Consider the following 21,593-nt stretch of genomic DNA (forward strand, 5'->3'; position numbering starts at 1 on the left):
TAATTGTATGAACTTTGTAATCCAATGTGAAATTATCATTAAACTTCCATGAGTAAATAGAGATCAAATTTTCTGCGTTTGGTGTAATTTTTATGTGAATATCATCTAATTGATTAAATTTTCGTTCGTATTTATTATCTTAATTTTTTTCTCAATTTAAATATCATCTAGTTGGTCTAAAAACAGAAACTCGGCGTGAGTTCAACCCGACATGCTAATCTAACGTTTGTATTTTTTGACAAAAAAAAAAAGAAAAAACTCCAAAGGAAATTTGGCGCAAGTATTTAACCGCCACCAGGCGAACCGCGGCGTTACACTAGGACGAGGCCGTTGACACTTGGCAGCTTCGTAAAATCGATTGCGGAGTATGGACAAATTCGTCTTTCAACACCGGCGCCACTAAATCCTAGCTCATCAGCCTCTTCTGGCGTGGCATGTGCGATTGGGATAGAGTGAAGAAGAGAGAGAAGAGAGAGGAGAGAGAGAGTGTGTGTTTGCTTTGCTCAAACAATGCACGCACAAATAACACCGAAGCAGTGAGAGAGAGAGAGAGAGTGCGTGAGTGGGAGTTTTCCATCAGAGCTCTCTTTCTATCTATCTATTTATCTCTCTGCCCAAAACCTTCCAAAATCCACACAGAACCAGAGGAGAGAGAGGAGGGGAGAAGAAAGAAGAAACAGAAGAAGAAGCTCGTTCCCGCAAAGCAATGCCTGCAACGCCCAATATCCGAATGCCCCTTTCTCCTCGTCGCAGATTTTTGACGTTTCTTTTCCGTTTCATGCAATAAATACGCGAAGAAAAAGCCCTCAAAGTTGCTCAAAATTACACCCCCACCTGTTTGCAGAGACAAGGTGAAGCAAACGCTCATCGCCTCCGTCCTCGCTCTCATTTGCATTTTCCATTTTTTATCTTATTTATCTGATTGAATAGCTTTAAAGCTTTTGCTGCAGGTGCTTTTCTCTTTTTGAAAATTAGTAACGAAAAACCGACCGGAAGCTGAAGAACGGCGGCGAAGAACAGTGAGTTGACGGCGATACATTTATATTTCTTTGCAGTTTTTTTATATAATTTTTTATTTAATATTTTTGGTCGCTTTTGTTTATTTGAAGGTTGAAAAAGCGAGTCAATAAGCGTAAATGCAAAAATTGGAGATTTCATTATCTGATTTTTTGCGTCTTTTTTTTTTCTGCAGTTGAAATGCGCACTCAATTGCTCCGAAACCTGAAGATCTCAATCACAATGCGATTCCGTAGCTGAAAATCCTGCAAATTTCGCCGAGATTTTCGATTTTTGGGCAATTTTTCAGAGCAATTGCTGCTTTAGAACTTCAATTTGGTTCATGTTTTTGTTTAATGTCAAACTGAAGTGATTATAGTGAATGAGATCTGTATCTGTGATCCAGTGAAGTGTTTACAAAAAAGCTGAAAAGTCGAGGTTTAGTGCTTTCGGAGAGGCGAAAATGGCGTCGTGGGATCACTTGGGAGAAATTGCAAATGTGGCTCAGTTGACGGGCCTAGACGCTGTGAGGTTGATTGGACTGATAGTCAAGGCGGCAAACACGGCGCGAATGCACAAGAAGAATTGCAGGCAATTTGCACAGCATTTGAAGCTGATCGGGAACTTGTTGGAGCAGCTGAAGATCTCGGAGCTTAAGAGGTATCCTGAGACAAGGGAGCCTCTGGAGCAGCTCGAGGAAGCTCTGAGGAGGTCTTACATTTTGGTCAATAGCTGCCAAGACCGGAGCTATCTGTATTTGCTTGCAATGGGATGGAACATTGTGTACCAGTTCAGAAAGGCTCAGAACGAAATTGATAGATACTTGAAGCTTGTGCCTCTGATTACTCTCGTGGACAACGCTCGAGTCAGGGTATTGAATTTTTCGGATTATTGTTTGTTTTTTTTTCTTTTTCCTTTTCGTTTTTCATGTTATTGTTATTGGTTTAGTAATTATTATTATAATTACGGTTCTTCGTTTGCTTTGTGGTCTAATTGACGAGTGTGTGTCGCAAGAGGAATTTGTGATCATCCTTGAAATTGGATATTATAGTTTGATTGTTCTTGTTTTGGTGATTACGCGTCATCAAACCTTCGTTAAATTTCTCCTGGAATTGTTAATGTTGAAGGGACAAAGATGGCTCACTTTGAGTAGCTAGGATGTCTGCCCTACTTTGTCCTTTACTTATATTATCAGATGTTTAAGTTATGGAGATGGCTTATTTTGAGTAGGCTAGGTATATCAGCAACTTGATGGAAGAATTAAGCAAACAGAAGTAGTTTGTATGAAGCTTTTCGTTGTTAATGATTTATTTTATTTACCAAGACTTACTTTTGTTTTTCAGTGATATATGAAATGACAAGGATTGGGCTCTGAACCACATATAGGATTATCGAATCTATACTTTAAACTAAAGTCTAAGAATTTGTAATTATGAAATACAATTACCATTATCTTTCTTCATTAACAAGCACGTAAACTCCATTTAACTTTGCTTTGCCTCCAGATTTACTGTAATCTGCATATTGGCCCATATGTAAAAGTAGACTAAATTAATTGCCTAAGATTGTACTTAGCTGTTCCTGCCTTTCTATTAACGGTTTAACAGGATTTAAGTTCATTCATTCTGCTCTTCACTACAGGAGAGATTGGAAGACATTGAAATGGATCAACGTGAATACACGTTGGACGATGAGGACAGAAAGGTACAGGACGTGATCCTTAAACCAGACCCCTCAAAACATGACACTGTAGTACTGAAGAAAACACTTTCTTGCTCCTATCCGAACTTAGCTTTTAATGAGGCACTCCAAAAGGAAAATGAAAAGCTTCAACTTGAACTACAACGGTCGCAAGCTACTTATGATGTGGATCAATGTGAAGTAATTCAGCGTTTACTGGAAGTGACAGAAACCGTAGCTGCAAATTCTTCCCCCGAAAAAAGTAGTAAGAAAGTAGAGCGGAGTCAGTCAGATGCCAATAATGAGAAAGATCATTCATCTAATGAAAGCTATCAAAAAAGTGAATCTCGCAAAACTTCAAGGTTAGTTTTCTGTATGTTTTGTACATCTGTAATTCTATGTAGTTATAGCGCCATTTAAAATTTAGTGTTGCAATCGGTGAATGTAACAATGGTGATGCATAGGCTAGTTTCATAATTGGAGCTTCTCAACATTGATTGATCTCCGTCAGTCAGATATGTCTGATGAGCAGAGATATACATATCATTATGCAAGGGATTCTGATTCTCCCATGTCTGTGTGCACTCACATCGCTGTACTTCTTGGGGTCTTTTGCATATCTGATGTGATGATTTGTATATGCAGAAGCACATCTTCGGTTTCTTCTGGACATGATTTGTTGTCAACTAGAGGTTCACACCGGCATGAAGAATGGAATACTGATCTACTTGGATGTTGCTCAGAACCATTTCTGTGTAAGTTCTTTATTCTTTTAGTCTGGTGACTGGAATTGATAATCAAAGTGTTATAATGGATTAGGGTGCCTTTACTTTTGCTTTCATGCTCCACATGCTTCTGTATGCTTGACGAGATCTAGCAGTAAGATTCTGCTCCTTTTTTTCTTCTTGTCGTGTATCTCATACTGTGCGTCTGTTCTTGAAACTTGCCCCAGGTAATGAAGGCAAGGGATAGGTCCAATATTTTATAATCAAATAGTACCATTCAATCCAAACAGGAAGGAAATGTCAAAAAATTAGGGCTACAGTTTTATTTAAGAATATTTGTTAGTCTCAATATTACTATAGTTTTATTAGTAGTTTAGACATGTCAATTTCAATTAACATGACTAAAAAATGGGGTTGTTCGGAGTTTTTTACAAATTGGTCCTGTTGGCTTATCCTGCTGGGCTGAGTGTAATCTTCCAAAACCCATTGCCTCTGCTTATAATAACACCAGTTAACTCAAGCTTCAATATTCTCTCACTCCATCCACTCATGCACATGCAATGCACGTGTTAAGATGATTTTTATTTCGGATATGGTTTTTTTCATGAGTCTAGGGTGCATCACAAATTAAGTTCTGTGATATGTATAATATTGCTTTCATATAAATGTCATATAATCAAGGTTGGGGTGGTCAAACATTACAATCATTAGACACAGAAGAGTTACATCATCCCCTATACCAAGTGATTAAAGGGAAAATTGTTCTGTGCATGCTAAGGTTTTGGCGATTATTTTCTTTGCAGGTATAAAGACATTCTTCTATCCTTGTGGGACGTTTTCAAAAATTGCTTCTGTGGCAACTAACAGGCCTATTTGTAAGTTTTCTCCGGATTATCTAAGCCTGGTTAATCCTTTTTTATATGTTATACTTTTAATGTATCCTCAAAAGCTTAGGAATGGGTAAATAATGTACATCAAGCTTGCACCCGCTCACATGCATCCCCATTATGCATGTGGAGTGGCAGACAGAAAACATAGGTGTGTAGCCCCATTCTGCCTCACTGTCAGTTAAAATATAACTGAGTGATGGGGGATGAGAGACTTTGAACCCAAAACCGCTTAGTTCAAAGCTCTAACGTAATTCAGACTGCCACCATGTCCCGAAAGTTAGATAATGTGCGTACAGGCTAATCTATATCAAGCTAACAACGATGGGCTGGTTGCAGTTACACATTAGAAAGATTGACAGCCTATTTGATGAGGCTGTATCTGAATGCTCTTTGGCATTTGTTTCAAGTCTTGTACTTTCACAGTACAGAGTTTAAGGTGATCGACTTGTGATAGCATTATTTTTGTGGTGGACAGTGATTTTGAATGTTCAGTTGATTTTATTTTGGGAGTATTTTTATGGCTCGTCAAGTGCATACATAGACTTTTCCGTTACTTCTAGATATGCCCCATGTTTCACATTATTTCCTCACTTTCTATGGTTAAATTTAGTTGCAATGGTGCGTTTCTTTTTGGCCGTGGCAATATTGACATTCTATGCATGCCCTTTCTTATACTGTCGAAAACTCATAAATTCTTTTTGATGATTATCAGCTTCAGCAGAAGCATGTAATGAATTGATGGCTTATTCGCTAGTATTGTCATGCTGTTGCTATACATGCTGCATTAGAAGGAAACTTCGCAAGACGTTGAATATCTCGGTAATTCCTTTCCCATTTTCCTCGCTTGAAGTAAAATCATAGTATCTTCGCGACTGCATAGTTTGATCTCGTAGGTTCTGGTATATTGAGACATGAGATGAATGCACTGTAATTCTCCTCTGTTGTGTATCGTGTTATATATAGAAAATGCATTACCAAGCACATGAACCAAACAACATGATCGTTTTACTGTGATAGTTGTGACTTTGGTTCGATAGCTCCACATTCTAATATGTCATAATCCAAAATGAGGAACCAACATTTACCGTGATAAACCTCCGTTCTTTGGCAGGGAGGCTTTATTGATGACTTCCTTTCACATTTCATGTGTTGCTGCTGTGCCCTTGTCCAAGAATGGCGAGAAGTCGAAATACGTGGGGTTCATTATGGTAAGTGCCCCATATGCTTCAAACTTGTGTATATCACAGTATGCAGTCTCTAACATAAGGCCGATCACTAATCCTAAATCGATATGCAAATTGTTTGATATAAACCAACTTGCAGGTGCCGACAAGACAAAAATGAGCCCCCCAACCTCACAGTACATGGAAACCTGAATGATGAGGAAAGCACTGTTCCGTCTTTTCGAGATTCATCTACTTCGAAAGCCATACGCAGAGGTAATGGCTAGTTGCTAGGTTACAGGAAGCTAATTTTGGGAGCTTATGCCTCATTAATTTTCCCATATGTAAATTAGCTTTTCCTCCTTTTTTTTTTTTAAATTACATTTTCTGACTCAGCACATTCTGTATCATAGATACTTTTTTGCCGTTGGAAAATAGTGTTCTATAGATGATTGTTTTATTTTTCCTTCTTTCATATATAAAGTAGCTTTTCCTATGTTTTAGCAATTGGGGTTTGATGGATCCACCATGCATGCATCATGTGTGTGGTTGCTTAAAGCAGCAAGGGGATGAAGTGTACATTTGCAGGTTGTTAGGCCCCGTTTGGTATGTGTGCGTGTGTGTGTGTGTGTGTGTGTGTATTTTTTTTTTTTTTTTCACTAGAAACTGCTTAACTTTAAAGTTAAGCATTAAAAATGTGTTTGCTAAAAGTAAAATATCCTGCTTATTTTAAAAGCAATGGATTCCAGACAACAGCTTTTAAAAGCAGCATGTAGGTTGCTTTTAAAAGCTGCTTTAATAAAAAATAGAGTTGGGTCTTTAATAATTTTTTTCAATTGTTGTAATACCTTCATTAATTTTTTTAAATGACATTGTTTAGCCTTTCACACACATTATATCCCTTAGAGGATAGAGTAAACGTTACCACTTACCACTACAAATACTGACATTTATCACCACCACCATCATAACCACAATCTCCACTATTGTCATCACTACCATCATTGTCACCACCATTACCACCACAACCACAACTAACATTACCACTATCATTGCCGCCACCGCCGACACCACCATAACCGCAACCGCCACTGCCCTACCACCATTATTACCTTTCCACCCCAACCAACACATCCCACTATTAGCACCACCATCACCTCCACCGCATCCACCACCACCACCATTACCATCACTGTTGTCGCCCCCACTCCTACTATTATGTACATTTGTCATTTAATACAATTATATCACTTTTACATTAAATTTTACCAAACGCTTTTGCGTTGCTTTTCCTACTCACAATACTTTTAAAATTCAATTAACCAAACGCTCATCAACTTTATTTTACAACTGATTATTTTTAAAACATAACAAAAGTAATTTTTTTTAAAAGCATAGTAATCCCAAACTGATCCTTAGTGGACCCAAGTATCACAACAACTCCACCCATTTCATTTTCATCAGAAACTGTATTGCGGGCGTGTGTGGGGAGAGGCTAGATAAGACTCGTAGCTAGTTGCCTTTATTTGGTACTATCTTTTGGCGGGACACAAGTAGGTTTATGTGGGTCAGTGTGTCAATACATTTTGGGGTTTACATGGCCTGTTTTTACATGACATAATTACACATGTATCATGACGTTTCTTACCTATGAAATAGCATTGTGCGGATAAAAACAAGACATTAGAATCACGAATATAATATAATCAAATCAATGTAAAATAGAGAAGAATTTATCTTTAGAATACGAAGAAGAGGTTGGTGGTGAAGAATTATGAATTGTCTTTTACTCTCTACAATCTAAATGCTCTTACTAGAGAATAGGGTTTAGCATTGAAATGGGGTGTGTATTATGAGAGCAGTGACAATTTTTACATAGTTGCTAGGATATCTCTCAATCAAGCTTGTTATTAACAAGTTTTATATAGGCTTGATTGAGAGATATTCATAATCACCATCATATATGTTATGTCATACAATAATAAGTCATACCAAATAGGATTACGTAATTGGTTAATCATATTTAAGACTATTATTATTTCCACATTGGGGGTGCAAGATCATTCGAATGCCAAGTTACTTATATAATAAGTTACTTGAGACTTAAGTGATCTGATTGATAAGTCTTTGATACTCATAATAATTTTTAAAAGTACACATGTACCATTACATCCCCTTCCAAATAACACCGTGTGGACAAATACTCACACATATCTTTATTTTATCGAAAAGAAACGCCACAATGATAGATGTATCTGTGCCATATAAATACTTAGACTGAAATTGAGTTCATCCAGCATTTGCTCCTCCACTGTCTGGCAATCAAATATGAGGACAAAGACCACTTGAAAATGTTATACTAATTCAAAAGGAATGGAATCATTTAATTTCTGTTTATAATTTTTTTTTTAGGTAAATTACATAAAACTACCTCAACTATTGGTCTTACGACACCATCATACCTCATCTTTTAAAATTGATAATGTCATACCTCATCTTACGAATTTGGTCCAATGTCAGACCTCCGTCAGTTTGTCTGTTAATTTTTCTGTTAAATTTGGTCCAATGTCAGACCTCCGTCAGTTTGTCTGTTAATTTTTCTGTTAAATGTTGACCTGACTTGAGACGGGACCCATTTCTCGGCCAAGTGGATAAAAATATTAATAAATTAAAAATAAATTATTTTAATATTTTTATTTTAAAACATGTGGGACCCATCCCCTATAATTCTCTCCCTTTCTCCTCTTTTTCTTCCTGATCCGTTCCAACCCTCCATTTCTTCCCTTTCTCCATGCGTTCCATCTCTCTCTCTCTCTCTCTCTCTATCTCTCTTTCTCTCTCCTATCTCTCTCACCTTCATTCTTCACCTCCATTTTTCACCTTCTTCCTTCATCCATTCTTCACCTTTTTATTTAAAAAAAATTTGGACAAAAAAAACCTAGATTTTTTTTTTTGGCAGCAGCAAAGGAGGCCCTGACAACAACAAGTTCAGGTACCGCGGCGTGTGTCAGCGGAGCTGGGGCAAATGGGTAGCTGAGCTCCGCGAGCCGCGTAAACACACTCGCAAGTGGCTGGGGACCTTCGCCACTATCGAGGATGCTACCCGCATCTACGACCGGGCTGCCATCATCCTCTACAATTCTAGAGCATAGCTCAACCTCTAGCCCTCCGGTTCCTTGTCCCAAAACTCCACGCGTGGCTCCTCTTCTTCCTCCTCATCGTCCAGCTCCTCCACCCAAACCCTAAGACCCCTTCTCCCTCGCCCCTTCGACTTCGGCCTTACTTTTTTTTTTAAGTTTTAAATTGTAGATTGTCGTTGCCCAGAGAGAGAGAGAACGAGAGAGGAGAGAGTGGGTGGTGGAGGAAGGTTAGGGGGACGAGTGAGGAAGGGTTTGGTGGCTTGAAGGAGGAGGATTTGGTGCAAATGAGGTGGGTGAGAGATGGGTTCGGATCAGGAAGAGGAAGAAAAAAGGGAGAAAGGGAGAGAATTATAGGGGTGGGTCCCACATGTATTTTGATTCTTAGGTGAGTTTAGAGGATTGAGTTTGGGGGGAATTGGGGTTTTTTGTTTGAAATTGGGGAATTAGGGTTAGGGTTAGGGTTTGGTTCGAAGATCTTCGAAAGGGAGGGGGTTCTGGAATAGAAAGAGGGACAAAGGTAGGGGAGAATTGCAAAGGAATAAAAAGGAATAAAAAGGAGGGGGTTCTGGGATTTTGGGGATGCAGGTGCCCAGAGAGAGAAGAGAGAGAGGCAATAAAGAGGGTTGGAACGGATCAGGAAGTAAAAAGGGAGATAATTATAGGGGTGGGTCCCACATTTTAAAAATAAAAATATTAAAATGATTTATTTTTATTTTATTATATATTTAATTAATATTTTTATCCACTTGGCTAGGAAATGGGTCCCGTCTCAAGTCACGTTAGCACTTCGCAGAGAAATTAACAGAAAAACTGACGAATGTCGACATTAGACCAAATTCGTAAAATGAGGTATGTCATTGTCAATTTTAAAAGATGATATATGATAGTATCGTGAGACCAATAGTTCAAGTAGTTTTTTGTCATTTACCCTTTTTTTTTTTTAGAGTTTTAATGAAACACTCATGATACTGTTCCCTTTTAACGAAAAACTACATTTTTACCTTTCTCTGGTAATATTCACTACACATTTATTTGTCTTTTTTCTTTAAAACTAAAGTTTTTTTTGAACTTTTCATTAGTTTTTTTTTTTAATGAAACCAAAGCTATTAAATAAAACTCTACGACTTAAATTGACATAAAAAATTGATACTTATAATACTATTTAGTCTTGATACAATGACTTTCATTGCTAAGTCATACAAAAAAAAAAAAAAAGGAAAACTAATGAAAAATTGCTTGAAAATTTTAAGTTTTAAGGATAAAGGGTAAAATGAACAGTATCATGATTAACTTTTTAGTGTAAAAATATATTTTTTCATTAAAGTAAACGGTATTGGGAACTTTTTGTTAAAGTTTCATAAAAAAAAAAAAAAAAACACAATTACTCTCACTTGTGGCAAAATTTTAAGCATAACCGGTTTGCAATTCTACTCTCTTATTATGTGATAAGAAGAAAATAGTGAAACGATTACACCCAAACACTACTCTTGGTTTAGTGGATGGAAATCAAACTTGACCCGAGAGAACTTTCTTCCTTGTGTAAATTGTATCTCACTACTCACTATCTCTTCATGGCTGTAAAGGAAGACATTAATAATACTAACCTAATGCGTTATAGGTATCGACCTTTTGCGGAAAGTAAGCCCAACATTTTTCTAAAATGCAACGAAGCTTTTGTTTTTTTTTTTTGTCAAACGATAGATTTTATTAAATTAGATATTAGATTAGCAACTGACGAGATTCAAATCCACGCTGTTATGTAATTACTCAACTCCTTTTCATCACTGTAGTAAAAGATCACTTACCGCAACGAAACTTTGAATATCTCCAAACTAAATGGTTGAATTTAAATACTAAAGTCTGAAGCGTTGAATACTAAAGGACATTGTAGTCACAACCAAGGCCTACTTTTCCTTTGGCACGAAGGCACCCAGGCCCTATGATTGCACAAAAAGCAGTTGTATTGCACAACTCAAATAATTGAGCTCAATTTTGTAGCACGAGAAACGCTATTCTTTCCAACAGGACCCTCTCCGAATCTTTTGATGAAGGTCTTGAGAATTCGTGAATCGTGATTCATTTTCTTCATCATTTTATGCATGGCATACATGCATTAGGCGTCCCCACTTCTAGTTTATTATATTGCACCACTTCTCATTGTAGTCTCTTTAAGCTTATCTCTAGTAATTGTTTTGACATAAAGATTTTCTAAAGAATAAGAATTTGAGTTAAGCAAATGAGCCAGTTATAATTAGATCATAACGCTGATTAGTTGATCGTTAAAAGAAATTGAACTATTATAATTATAAATATTAAAATTAATGATAATAAAGTTGATCCAACAAATGTTAATGAGTCGAGTTTTGACTTATATAGTAATTGTAGCCTCCTTTAGAAATCGGTCGAGACTGGAGAATAACTCCTTTCGATGTGCAACAAATAAACAATTTGTGTGATAGCAATTTCAAGAATTTTTTTTCTTATCTTTCTTATGTGGGATTGAAGCCAGGCCTAGAAATTTGATTCAAACCTAACATATATCACTTCCTATCTATTTCTTTGTGTGCTCAATTATTTTGGGCTTTTTTTATTAGCATCCCACAAAAGATTTAATGCACCCCACATTCAAATGTAATATTCAGTGACTTATGTAACCTACTATATAATGACAATTTCAACCTTATAAGGGTTAAAGAAAACTAACATTTGCTTACACACTTTGTATGTATGAACACATTTTTTTTTAGAAAATGAGAAGGAGAGAGGAAGAGAGAGAACGTGAGCGTGGGGGGGGGGGGGGGGGTGAGAGGTTTTTGTTTTAGGTTTTTATTTTTTATTTTTTATTTTTTTAATATAATATTGGATGTATTTTAATATCACCCGTGGATGAGGTTTCAATAAAAAAATAGTAAAATTTGGACCTGTGAAATTACATTATTGCCCATCATTTTTTTTGTGTGATAAAAGACTAATTTGTCTTTTCACCCTCTTTTGGTTGACAAAAAGGGTTTCATTAACATCACCCAGCAACGCCTTTTCCATTTTTATTCATCTTCTGGGGTTTACTTTTGCTCTGTTAGGTTCATCTCAGTTGCCATTTTTAGCAGAAATCCTTTTTTGTTATCAAAAGACTTAAGAGATAAAGAAAAGGAGATTGGCTATGATGACCCAATGAAACTCAAGCTCAACAGACCGGATTGTAGACTTCTCTTTTTAGAGAATGTTAAGGTTTTAATCCTAAGTCAATTTAATTTATAAAAATTGAAATTGAAGATTTGAAGAATGTGGAATGTATAGAAAATGTGGGGTGTATGTGGAAAATATTAGTGGCGTGTTTACGTAACCATAATGAAAATAGGAGGAATTGAATTGAGGAGGAGTTGGAATGAGAAGAAGTCAGAATCAGATTCCTGTTGAAGCTGTTTACTTAAATGTTCTGGAATCGGAATATAAATACTGGGTTTGTTGTGTGCAAACTTGAAAGTTTAAAAATATTAAGAGGGCATAATAGGTATAAAAAATGTACTCCCATTCACTCCCTCACCTGGAATTCAAATACCACACACGTCTAAGGAGTTCGATTCCTCCATTTTGGGGAATCCGATTCCAGATTTTTTGTGGGCCCTACTTACTTTTCCATTCCCTAAATGTTACTTTGGAAGAAATGCGATTCCGTTTCTTTTCACTCCATTCCCGTTTGATAAACATGCTATAGGTGTATGAGAATGCGGGATGTAAGAGTATTATGAGAAAGTATGTGGGGTGTATTAAGATAATTTTTAATTGAAAAAACAAATGTGGGATTTAATCAACAATATGTGAGATGTTAATAGAATAAGCCTTATTTTGTTCAACTTCCTATTACCCTTCTTTGTGTTTTTTTTGGGGTAATTTTGACATTGGACTGTATATTTGAAGCATATTTTGTAAAGTATATGTCGCCCTGAAAAATTGGCTTCCATATAAATTGCGTAACATGCCTCTCACTCTCAACCCTCCAGGGCCTCCACGCCTCGTTTTTATTATTTTTACCCGTGCGAAATCAAATTCTCTCTCACTACAACCAGAAACCAAATCTCTCTCTCTAACCACTTCGAGTGTTTAAAGCGGCGTCGTTTCGAGGCCATCGTCATCACCGTCACCAACCATGTCGTCGTCGTCGAAGAAGATCACCCTCAAGAGCTCGGACGGCGAGTCGTTCGAGGTCGAGGAGGCAGTGGCGCTGGAGTCGCAGACCATCAAGCACATGATCGAGGACGATTGCGCAGACAACGGCATTCCTCTGCCCAATGTCACCAGCAAGATTTTGGCCAAGGTCATCGAGTACTGCAAGAAGCACGTCGACGCCGCCAAGACCGACGAGAAGATCTCCGAGGACGATCTCAAGGCCTGGGATCAGGAATTCGTCAAGGTTGACCAAGCTACGCTCTTTGACCTCATTCTGGTATGTTAAAACCCTAATTTAACCTTGAATTTTGGTTTAATTCTTGTTCGCGATTGCTTGGTTTGATTCTAGGGTTTCAGAATTTGGGGATTCGGTTGGGTTAGGGTTTTTGATTTGGGGATTGGGGTCAATTGTGATGTTTTAGGGCCTAGGGTTACTGGTTTAGGGGTTTTCTATGATGGTTTGGTATGATTTAGGGGTATTTATAGGTTTCTGTGAATTTAAATTGGTTGATTTTGTTGTTTCGTTACTGATGGCTCATCTTGATATCTAATTACTGTGCCTATTCCGTTTATACTTAAATTTGTGTTTTGCTTATGTTTGACGTTGAGATAAAGAGCGATATGTTTGCCTTTCGTTTACGTGTCTTGCTTTCTTGTTCAAGTTGAGATTAAGTTTGCTTATTTGAGAATGTGAATCCTTCTGCAACATCGGTGCTGTGTTAGTTTGTGGAAGATTAACTAGTTTCGTATGCAATGTCATTGTCCACTTTGGTGGTGATACGGACTCTTTTCTTATGAGAGAAGCAACCACTTATTTGCAGGAATTTTTTTTAGTCCTCTGCGGAAGTACAATAACTTGAATCCCTAGAGAAAATAGGCAATTTGGAATGGTACAGCAACCAAAAGACTATTATTGGCTATGACCCTAAGGGTGTGTTTGTTGCACTGGACCATCTCGGATTGGACTAGCTTCAGGGACTAAGCTGGACTAACTTAGACTAGACTAAGCTGGACTAACTTTGTGAAGCGTTTGGTGTAGTGTTGGACTACAGTGAGAGAGTAAGTGAACACAATTCCTTATCAATCCCATTAAACATAGTCCCACTATGTAAGAAACACAAGACTGCACTAATGAGTAGTCCAGTTTAGTCCATTGAAGGCTAGTGAAGCCAAACAAACGCACTCTAATAGACTAAGTAGGGAACAAAACATGAGGAAAGAAGTACAGCTAATACTATTGTCGGTTTAATTTGGTTATGAATGTATTGCGTGATCATTTGCAGAAACTAGAGTAGTTTGATATGGTTGTTTTCATTCTTTCTGTGGGTGGCTGATTGTCAAAATTGACATTAATTATGTTTTTTCTAATATATGGTGATATTGTTATTGACACTGACAGGCTGCAAACTACCTGAACATCAAGACCCTTTTGGACCTGACTTGCCAGACGGTTGCAGACATGATCAAGGGTAAGACTCCGGAAGATATCAGAAAGACCTTCAACATCAAGAACGACTTCACCCCGGAGGAAGAGGAGGAAGTTCGTCGTGAGAACCAGTGGGCGTTTGAATGAAGTTCTCGGTGATGTCTCTTTAGTGGGAACTTAAAGAGCTGGCATACCTATTATGTATTTTAGTTTATCAGCCGACTTCTTTATTATTCTGTATTTTTAAGTGCTTTATCGGAGTCGTGAAGTCCTTGAATTGTAGATAAAAGTTGGATTCTGGTGTTGGTGGTTGTTCTTACTGTGTCAATGCCACTGTCAGTTTTACTCTATCTGAATTACAATCTTTTTCTTCCATTAAGTTGTTTCTGTGGTTTGAATCAAGCTTGGTGTGTGTGCCTTAGTTGTGTTCTTTTCTAGCTTAATGGGGATATTCATTTGATCGCAACTGTTGTGTAGCTTAATGGGGATATTCATTTGATCGCAACTGTTGTGCTGCTCATGATTTTTTGTGAATTTTCGGATCCTTGTTCCGAAGGACACAAGTGTTCACAAAGATTTGATTTGGGCTCACTGAACGACCTCTTCGTTTTTAGTTTTAGTTCACTTTTTGTGGTTGAGATGTGGAGAGAACATGTTAGGGAAGGGGAGGCATAAAAAAGGATGACAAATGCGAGGCAAAGAAAGAAGAAAACAATATCGCACCTTCTAAGAGAGGTTGGTTGATTAAGGCCAAAGAAGGAGAATTGGATGAAGAAACTAGTGTGTTGCGTCCGCTCTCCCGGTTACTTGGAGGGGCAATTGCTCGAGTCATTCCCAAATGTATTCAACTGATTAGATTTCCGGGTTTTCGGAGCGGCAAAAAATTTGGCAGCCTTCTGACATGGGACCGCATAGCAATGATAGCGTGGGCATTCAACTAACGAAAATTCAAATTCTCATGAGATGTAGGACTTGTTTGAGGAGTCCTTTCAAATGACTAAAAGCGTTTTTAGAAAAAAATATTTTTGGATTCAAAAAGCACTTGAAGTGCTTCCTACAAGAAGCACTAGCACTTCAAGTGCTTTTTCAATTATTCACTTGCATTTTTACTAATGATTAATTTCAAAAACATTTTCTTCAAAAGAGTTTTCAGTCATTTAAAGATACTTCCCAAATAAGCCCATACTCTTTGAGATTGGAAAGCTGCTTTTGTCTTTGTTACTAAAATAAGGTACAACCCAATGATACCCAAACGAAGAATTGCCAAAACCTTTTATGAAAGCAATCGCTTTGATCACAAACACAGAATTTAGTAATCTCATTTCCTTGTTAAATAATCCATGAAATTCAGTCGAAACAGGAAAGGATCACGGCTGCTTTGGCTCGCGACATCCCGAGCATTAACCATCTTCATTTTCTGGCATGTTCAGAACTTTATGCCAACTTTCAGTTCGTGTGTATAGAGTCATTGCTGTTAGAAGTCAGGAATCTACAATGTCAACTTGATAATGTCTTCCAACTCTGAGCTCATGAACAATTTCATTCAAGTCCACAAGATTGCATCCGGGGATTCTTCCGACCTTCTTTTCTTTCATCATCTTTTTTACCTGAGTAACATTCTCCCATTGACCTGACACGGCATAGACATTCAGCAGCAACCGATAGTAAGCAATGTTCTGAGGTTCCTTTTCAATGAGAGACTTTGCAATTTCTCCCAACTTCACATCGCCTTGGAAACGACATGATCCAAGCAGACTAGCCCATACCAAGGATTCCGGTGGCAAGTCCACAGCAACCTCTGGCATGTTCCTAATTATTCCCTCTGCCTCTTGTCTAAGCCCCACACTAGCAAAAGCATTAGCCATGCACCAATAGTGTGCAAAATTGGGCTTTACTTGGAAGACATTGATCATTTGGCTGAAGTAATCTCTGGCTTCTCTTACCAATCCAGAGCGGGCACAGGCACAAAGAACACCTATAAAAGTTACTTCATCTGGGATAATTCCTTCCCGATCTTCATCTGGTTTCGAACTCTCCTTCTCATGGATTGTTTCTCCATCTCTTGACTTTGTTCTACCCACCATTTCTCTATATAGGTTAAATCCATCTTCAGGATTTCCATGAATGCAATGCCCCAAAATCATTGCATTCCAACAAACCAGATTTCTATACGCCGTGCTCTCAAATGTCAAACGTGCCACTTGCACCCTTTCACATTTACAATACATATCGATCAAAGCTGTGTTGAGAAATATATTCCACTCCAAGAATGTCCTAATTAGACATCCATGAACCGACCTTCCTTCATTTAGTCTAGCAGACCGACCACAAGCCGCAAGCATATTCACCATGGTAGTTTCGTTCCCCTTCAATCCCATGCCCACCATTTTCCTAAACAACTTCAATGCACACTCTGGCTTCCCTCCCTTCCAGTACCCACCAAGCATAACATTCCAAGAAACCACATTTCTCTCGGGCATTTCATCAAACAACCTACGTGCAACCTCAATATCACCAAATCTAGCATTCCCATCAACAATTGCATTCCAAGACACCAAGTCCCTCTCAGGCATTTCATCAAACACCTTCCTGGCAAGCTCTAATTCCCCACAACAACAATACATATGAATTACTGAGTTCTGCACATGCAGCACAGAGTCCACCCCATACTTCACAACCTGCCCATGGCATGTTCTCCCAGATTCAGCACAACCCATTGTCGCACACGACCCGAAAACTGGTACGAAAGTATAGCTGTTGGGAACAAACCCATTCCTCAGCCATTCCAAATACACCACCAAAGCTCGGCCCGGCGCCGAACTCAGTGAGTACGCCTTAATAACTGTATTAACGCAAAATCTACCAGGAGCATCAATGTAACCGAAAACCCATATCGTATAATCGAAATCGCCGAAATAGTAATAGCTGTTGAGCAACTTCCGGGCCCAAAACGAATCGAAAAGGCCCCGGGTGATCAAATGGGCGTGGAGTTGGGTGATCTGGATCAAGCTCTGACACGAATCGAGAAGCGAAAATATGTGGCGGTTGACAGAGGGTTCGAACGAAGAGGAGGAAAATGGGGAGGATGGTAAGGAGAGATTGAATTTTGATGGGTTGGAAGCGAGGTGTGAGAAAATGGACCTCCGGAATCGAAAGAGTTCTCGGGGGCAAACCCTTGCCATTCATTCTAGATATCGTACCAAACGAATAGTTTCGAATTCGAAGTCCAGTTGGTTTTCGCCATTAACGCACATTGAGATCCCTCTCTTTAGTTGAAGTGCAGCAGCTCCCCCTTCCCGTAGAAAGGCTTCTCTCCTTTTGAGTAAATTCTAGCGATGCTCCTCAATTTTATTCAAATTGGAGCAATAATTTCTTAGCTAAAAATTCATTATCATTAGTCCCTCAACTTATAAAAATATGTAGTTATAATCGTTTTCATCAACTTCGTCAAAATAAGTTATATTGGAATAATTATTGCTATAATTAGATCCCTTAATTCATCAAAATGTGTAACTATGGTCATTTTCATGAACTTGTCAGAATTTTGTCAAAACAAGTTATGTTGGAATGACTGTTGTTACAATTAAATTAAGGTTGAGGGACCATTATTTTAATTGGTTTAAAGTTGAAAGAGCATTCATCTAGTTGAATTAAAGTTGAGTGACCTGGTAATGGATTTTTAGTTGAAGGACCATACATTCATGTTTTGATGAATTGAGGAACCAATGGTAATAAAATTTTAATTAAAAAGCTATTACTCTAATTAAATTAAAATTAATGAATCATTGCTACAATTTACTTTCCGCAACGAGATTTATTTTATTAGACCAAAACGCTGCGTCCTGAGTAATTGTGCACTTTCAATTTCATAAAACGGTGCGTAGCATGAAGGGGTAGTGTTTTTCTAGAGCGAGAGACCCCAAACATAAAGTTAGAGAGAGAAATGAAATGGTGAGAGGAAGCATAAAGCTTCTTAAGGATGCTGGGTCTGGACTCAGCAAAACCCTAGCTGACATACTCGTCTGCCCACTTTCTAAGCAACCTCTAAGGTTTTGCTCTTTAACTTTTAATTATTTTTAATCTCTGATTATTTATTTGTTTAATTTTCTTTGGTAATTGCATCACTGGTTAAATTAATTTGTTTTTGGGCTTTTTTTTTTTTTTTTTTTGTAGGTTTTGCGAGCAAACAAATTCCCTAATTAGTGATGCAATTGGTGTCTCCTTTCCTGTGAGTTTCAAATTCCAATCCTAAATTTATATGCCGCAATTAATTCAATTTTTCTCTGAATTTTAATTTCTGGGCAGCTCGGATAAAGGCTGTATATTTGGTGTGAGCTCAAATTATGCAACATTAGAAATTAGTGAAAAATAAGATTTAGCCCATTATCTGTATGACAATTTGTGATGGCCTTTGTATATTATTGAGGTTTTGTGTTGGCCTCGGAGGTGCGCGAAGATAGGCTCGAGCTAAGATTTTACTGATGAGTGTTTATGGTTTTAACTTGACTGAGTGTGAGATAAAACTTGACTGAGTGTGAGACCTACTGATCCAACAGAGATGAAAGTTAGTTATAGCGATTCGGGAGTTCAGTGTGGAAGGGCGAGAACATGAATGATTGTCAAAATTTTCATCTTCTCTATATGTTTTTGCCTCTATAGCTGAGGTTGTATTAAACTGAACGTGGATGATTGACACTGTGTAAAATTCCATCTTCTCCATATGTTTTTTGCCTGTATAGCTGACGTCTAATATGGTTCCTTACTGTATTGATTACTCGATAGATAAAGGATGGGATACCTAGCTTAGTACCAACAGATGGCAAGACACTCGAGGCGGATGAGACAATAAAAACTGAAGATTCTGCAGAATCATCAGACAAGCACGAAGCAGATCGAATAGGCAGTCACTAGGTCGAATTGTGAAACTTATGGTATTGTCCCAAAGAGTTACTGTTGTGGGATTTATTGCAAATTTACTCTTATGTGCCTCCTCTTGCTAATCTCTTTTAAGCCTTTTGTTGAACCGATTTGTTCATGCGTTGGCAGATGGGAGGTCACATCGTCAAGTGTTCTTAAAGCGGATTTTTATTCAATTTGTGAGGAATTGCCTGATAATTGATGTATGGCTTGTTACTCAGTACCTTTTGAATTATTATGTGCTTTATTATCTGAGAGGAATTCTTCTAGAGAGGTTCTCTGAGATTTCTTCCGAGATGAAAATTATACTGAGTTGTCACAAATAAACGTTGAGCTGAATAAATTCATGCATCGCTTCCATTTGCGGATGTATACTTTTACATTGATGTCTGGCATGCATTTTTGCCTGTCACTGAGTCCGTTAAAAGGAGAGAGTTTTTTCTGTTGTCCAAGATTGTTTTTGGATGGCTTTTGCTTTTCGTTGAAACTTCGCAGTCTCGCATTTTGCCTAGAGTTTACCAGACCAATATAAATAGGATCAAGATTTGTGTTGGTTTCTGAAGGACAATTAGACTGTTAGCAGTTTATCTTCAATGTCACCTCATGGTCCTCACCTGCACCTCTTGCTTCAGGCTCACTGTCGTTTCAATGTCTTTATTGCTTCCTCGAGTCTCTCCTCGTTCTACTATGTTTGTGCAAAAACAGATCATGCTTTAATCTGTTTATTGGTAAAAAATTTACTCTTGACCTTGTTTTTGTCGAAAAGGTTACCGCTTGATCAAGTAGTCTGGTATGAGTTGGGTGCCCAATTGTGTGTCATCCACAGTGTATTTTCACATCCAAGTTTCAGAGTTTTGACATCAATTGACCTTCTACCGGCAAGTAGTTTGACCCAAGCATCTCATGGGTTGCAGAAAGTGAGAAGTTTCAATCTATTCGTTCAAAGAAAATAGTTGGTTCCTTAAATGAAAGGAGTCGTTCTTTTTTTATCTTTTTTTATTTTTGTGTTTTTAACGAGTTACTTTTGCATATACGTCAGATTGTAATTTTGGTAATAAGATTTTTTTTATTTTTTTTACACGTGTAACGAGCCAAACAGTGAATCAGCGAACAATAATAGGTATTATAGACTAGTAGACAAGGGATAACAATTTTGAAGTAAAAAACCCAACTATTACTCTAATTGTGATTAATCAAATTAAGAAAGGTCAAGAGTAACGCTCCCTTTAGGTGCAACGCAACTGCCTTTGAGAAGGAACTTTAGAAATCGTTCCTTAATATAACAACCCTTGCAACCCACGCAAAACAACCGAGGACCATCACTTTCACACTCCCTCCAACCTCGAACTCTATTAAACACCTTCCCCGAACGCTAATCCTTCACTAAACCAAATGGTTCTCAAAAGGGCAATCTCCTTGATCTCTAGTTTTTTCGGTCCAAGAGAGCACCCGGCGATCGTTAAGGAATCCCCGTGTTCACACGAGGTGATCGGATCGGACGTTGGGACGAAAGTAAAGGAAGAGGGTTTGGCGGAGTCTCAAGCATTATCCAGCTTGAGTAAGGATGAGGTGTGTTGTGTGTGTTTGTCAAGATTGGTGGAAGGTGAGGACATGAGAGTTCTTCCATGCCTGCACGAGTTTCACAAGGCATGTGTGGACAAGTGGTTCGATGCATGCCAGACGACGTGCCCGCTGTGCCGGTTTCCGGTGGGAGGAGTTGAGAAGTCTCAGGTGGTGGAGTTGCTGACTGAGGAGATTATGTTTTATTTTTCTTCTTTTCATATTTCTGGGTTCTAAAGATTGTGCGGATGTCGAAACAGAAACACTGAACCATCTAGTCCATGTGGATTTCAAGCATGTAGACTTTCACTACATAAAATGTTCATTTCTTCACCAAATCCTTGTAAGAAAAAAGAAACAGAGCGAAAGGCAAATCATCGACATTTTGCACTACTTGGTCAGACCAATGTCCTTGTTTCCTGGTACGCAAGTTCGAATTCTTATCTTTGTAATACTAGATATGATAGTTTAAATTTCCATAACCGTATAATAAAACAATTTAGAATATCGCATTGTAAAAACTAAACAACAACAACATGCTGGCACATAACAAAAATGAAACAACATTCATAAGAAGCGTTCTCGCTTTCCTTGCATCCGATTTCGAATCGCCATCTCCATAATTTAGAGCAACTATTATTTTTTAGATTATCACATTTTTAAGAAGAGAAATCAAACATTCAGGGCCGAAAAAAGTTCTGGAACAAATATTATGTGAAGTTTCGGCCCAATTTGAGCCCAGAAAAGAATTGGAAAGAAAATAGACAAAGGCCCAATTAAAGCCCAGAAAAAATATAGGATATAATGACAAAAAAGTTCCGTTGCCGGGAATCGAACCCGGGTCTCCTGGGTGAAAGCCAGATATCCTAACCGCTGGACGACAACGGATTTGATGCTAGCGTATCCGTGCTATATTTATATAAACAACA

At 38.0% G+C, this 21,593-nt stretch overlaps 5 protein-coding genes and 2 non-coding genes across 9 annotated transcripts; 5 read left to right on the forward strand and 2 right to left on the reverse strand.

Annotated features, from left to right (window-relative positions):
* The first annotated feature begins 323 nt into the window (after window positions 1-323).
* Window positions 324-5,901, forward strand: MCA1 (PLAC8 family protein). 3 transcript variants are annotated; one of them, XM_068487610.2, is made up of 9 exons: window positions 324-851; window positions 951-1,019; window positions 1,193-1,867; window positions 2,638-3,038; window positions 3,322-3,431; window positions 4,205-4,276; window positions 5,004-5,110; window positions 5,403-5,499; window positions 5,615-5,901. In XM_068487610.2, the coding sequence occupies exons 3-9, from the start codon at window positions 1,460-1,462 to the stop codon at window positions 5,665-5,667; spliced, it is 1,248 nt and encodes a 415-aa protein (XP_068343711.2). In that variant the 5' UTR covers window positions 324-851; window positions 951-1,019; window positions 1,193-1,459; the 3' UTR covers window positions 5,668-5,901. The 3 variants fall into 3 exon arrangements, with proteins under 3 accessions (XP_068343711.2, XP_088542002.1, XP_088542001.1); XM_088685876.1 differs by having other exon boundaries at window positions 430-851; window positions 931-1,019; XM_088685875.1 differs by having other exon boundaries at window positions 430-851; window positions 939-1,019.
* A 5,846-nt stretch (window positions 5,902-11,747) lies between these two features.
* On the forward strand, window positions 11,748-11,841 carry LOC137720391 (small nucleolar RNA Z107/R87). Its single transcript, XR_011066509.1, has one exon. It is a non-coding gene; the product is annotated as a small nucleolar RNA Z107/R87 (small nucleolar RNA).
* Window positions 11,842-12,585: 744 nt separating this feature from the next.
* Window positions 12,586-14,589, forward strand: LOC137745993 (SKP1-like protein 1A). The gene is made up of 2 exons (XM_068486039.2): window positions 12,586-13,038; window positions 14,161-14,589. Exons 1-2 carry the CDS (start codon window positions 12,742-12,744, stop codon window positions 14,332-14,334), a joined length of 471 nt encoding a protein of 156 aa, XP_068342140.1. The 5' UTR covers window positions 12,586-12,741; the 3' UTR covers window positions 14,335-14,589.
* Window positions 14,590-15,429: 840 nt separating this feature from the next.
* Window positions 15,430-17,523, reverse strand: LOC137717071 (Pentatricopeptide repeat (PPR) superfamily protein). The gene has a single exon (XM_068456385.2). The coding sequence runs from the start codon at window positions 17,367-17,369 to the stop codon at window positions 15,669-15,671; it is 1,701 nt and encodes a 566-aa protein (XP_068312486.2). The 5' UTR covers window positions 17,370-17,523; the 3' UTR covers window positions 15,430-15,668.
* Window positions 17,524-18,081: 558 nt separating this feature from the next.
* Window positions 18,082-19,484, forward strand: LOC137712623 (Trm112p-like protein). The gene is made up of 4 exons (XM_068451735.2): window positions 18,082-18,236; window positions 18,361-18,415; window positions 18,970-19,118; window positions 19,234-19,484. Exons 1-3 carry the CDS (start codon window positions 18,136-18,138, stop codon window positions 19,096-19,098), a joined length of 285 nt encoding a protein of 94 aa, XP_068307836.2. The 5' UTR covers window positions 18,082-18,135; the 3' UTR covers window positions 19,099-19,118; window positions 19,234-19,484.
* Window positions 19,485-20,496: 1,012 nt separating this feature from the next.
* Window positions 20,497-20,901, forward strand: LOC137711190 (uncharacterized). The gene has a single exon (XM_068450441.2). It carries the CDS (start codon window positions 20,497-20,499, stop codon window positions 20,899-20,901), a length of 405 nt encoding a protein of 134 aa, XP_068306542.2.
* Window positions 20,902-21,480: 579 nt separating this feature from the next.
* Window positions 21,481-21,552, reverse strand: TRNAE-UUC (transfer RNA glutamic acid (anticodon UUC)). The gene has a single exon. It is a non-coding gene; the product is annotated as a tRNA-Glu (tRNA).
* Window positions 21,553-21,593: the final 41 nt, after the last annotated feature.

This window comes from Pyrus communis, chromosome 15 (assembly GCF_041283825.1).
Source record: "Pyrus communis isolate YQ-2024b chromosome 15, ASM4128382v1, whole genome shotgun sequence".
Taxonomy (NCBI): Eukaryota; Viridiplantae; Streptophyta; class Magnoliopsida; order Rosales; family Rosaceae; genus Pyrus; species Pyrus communis.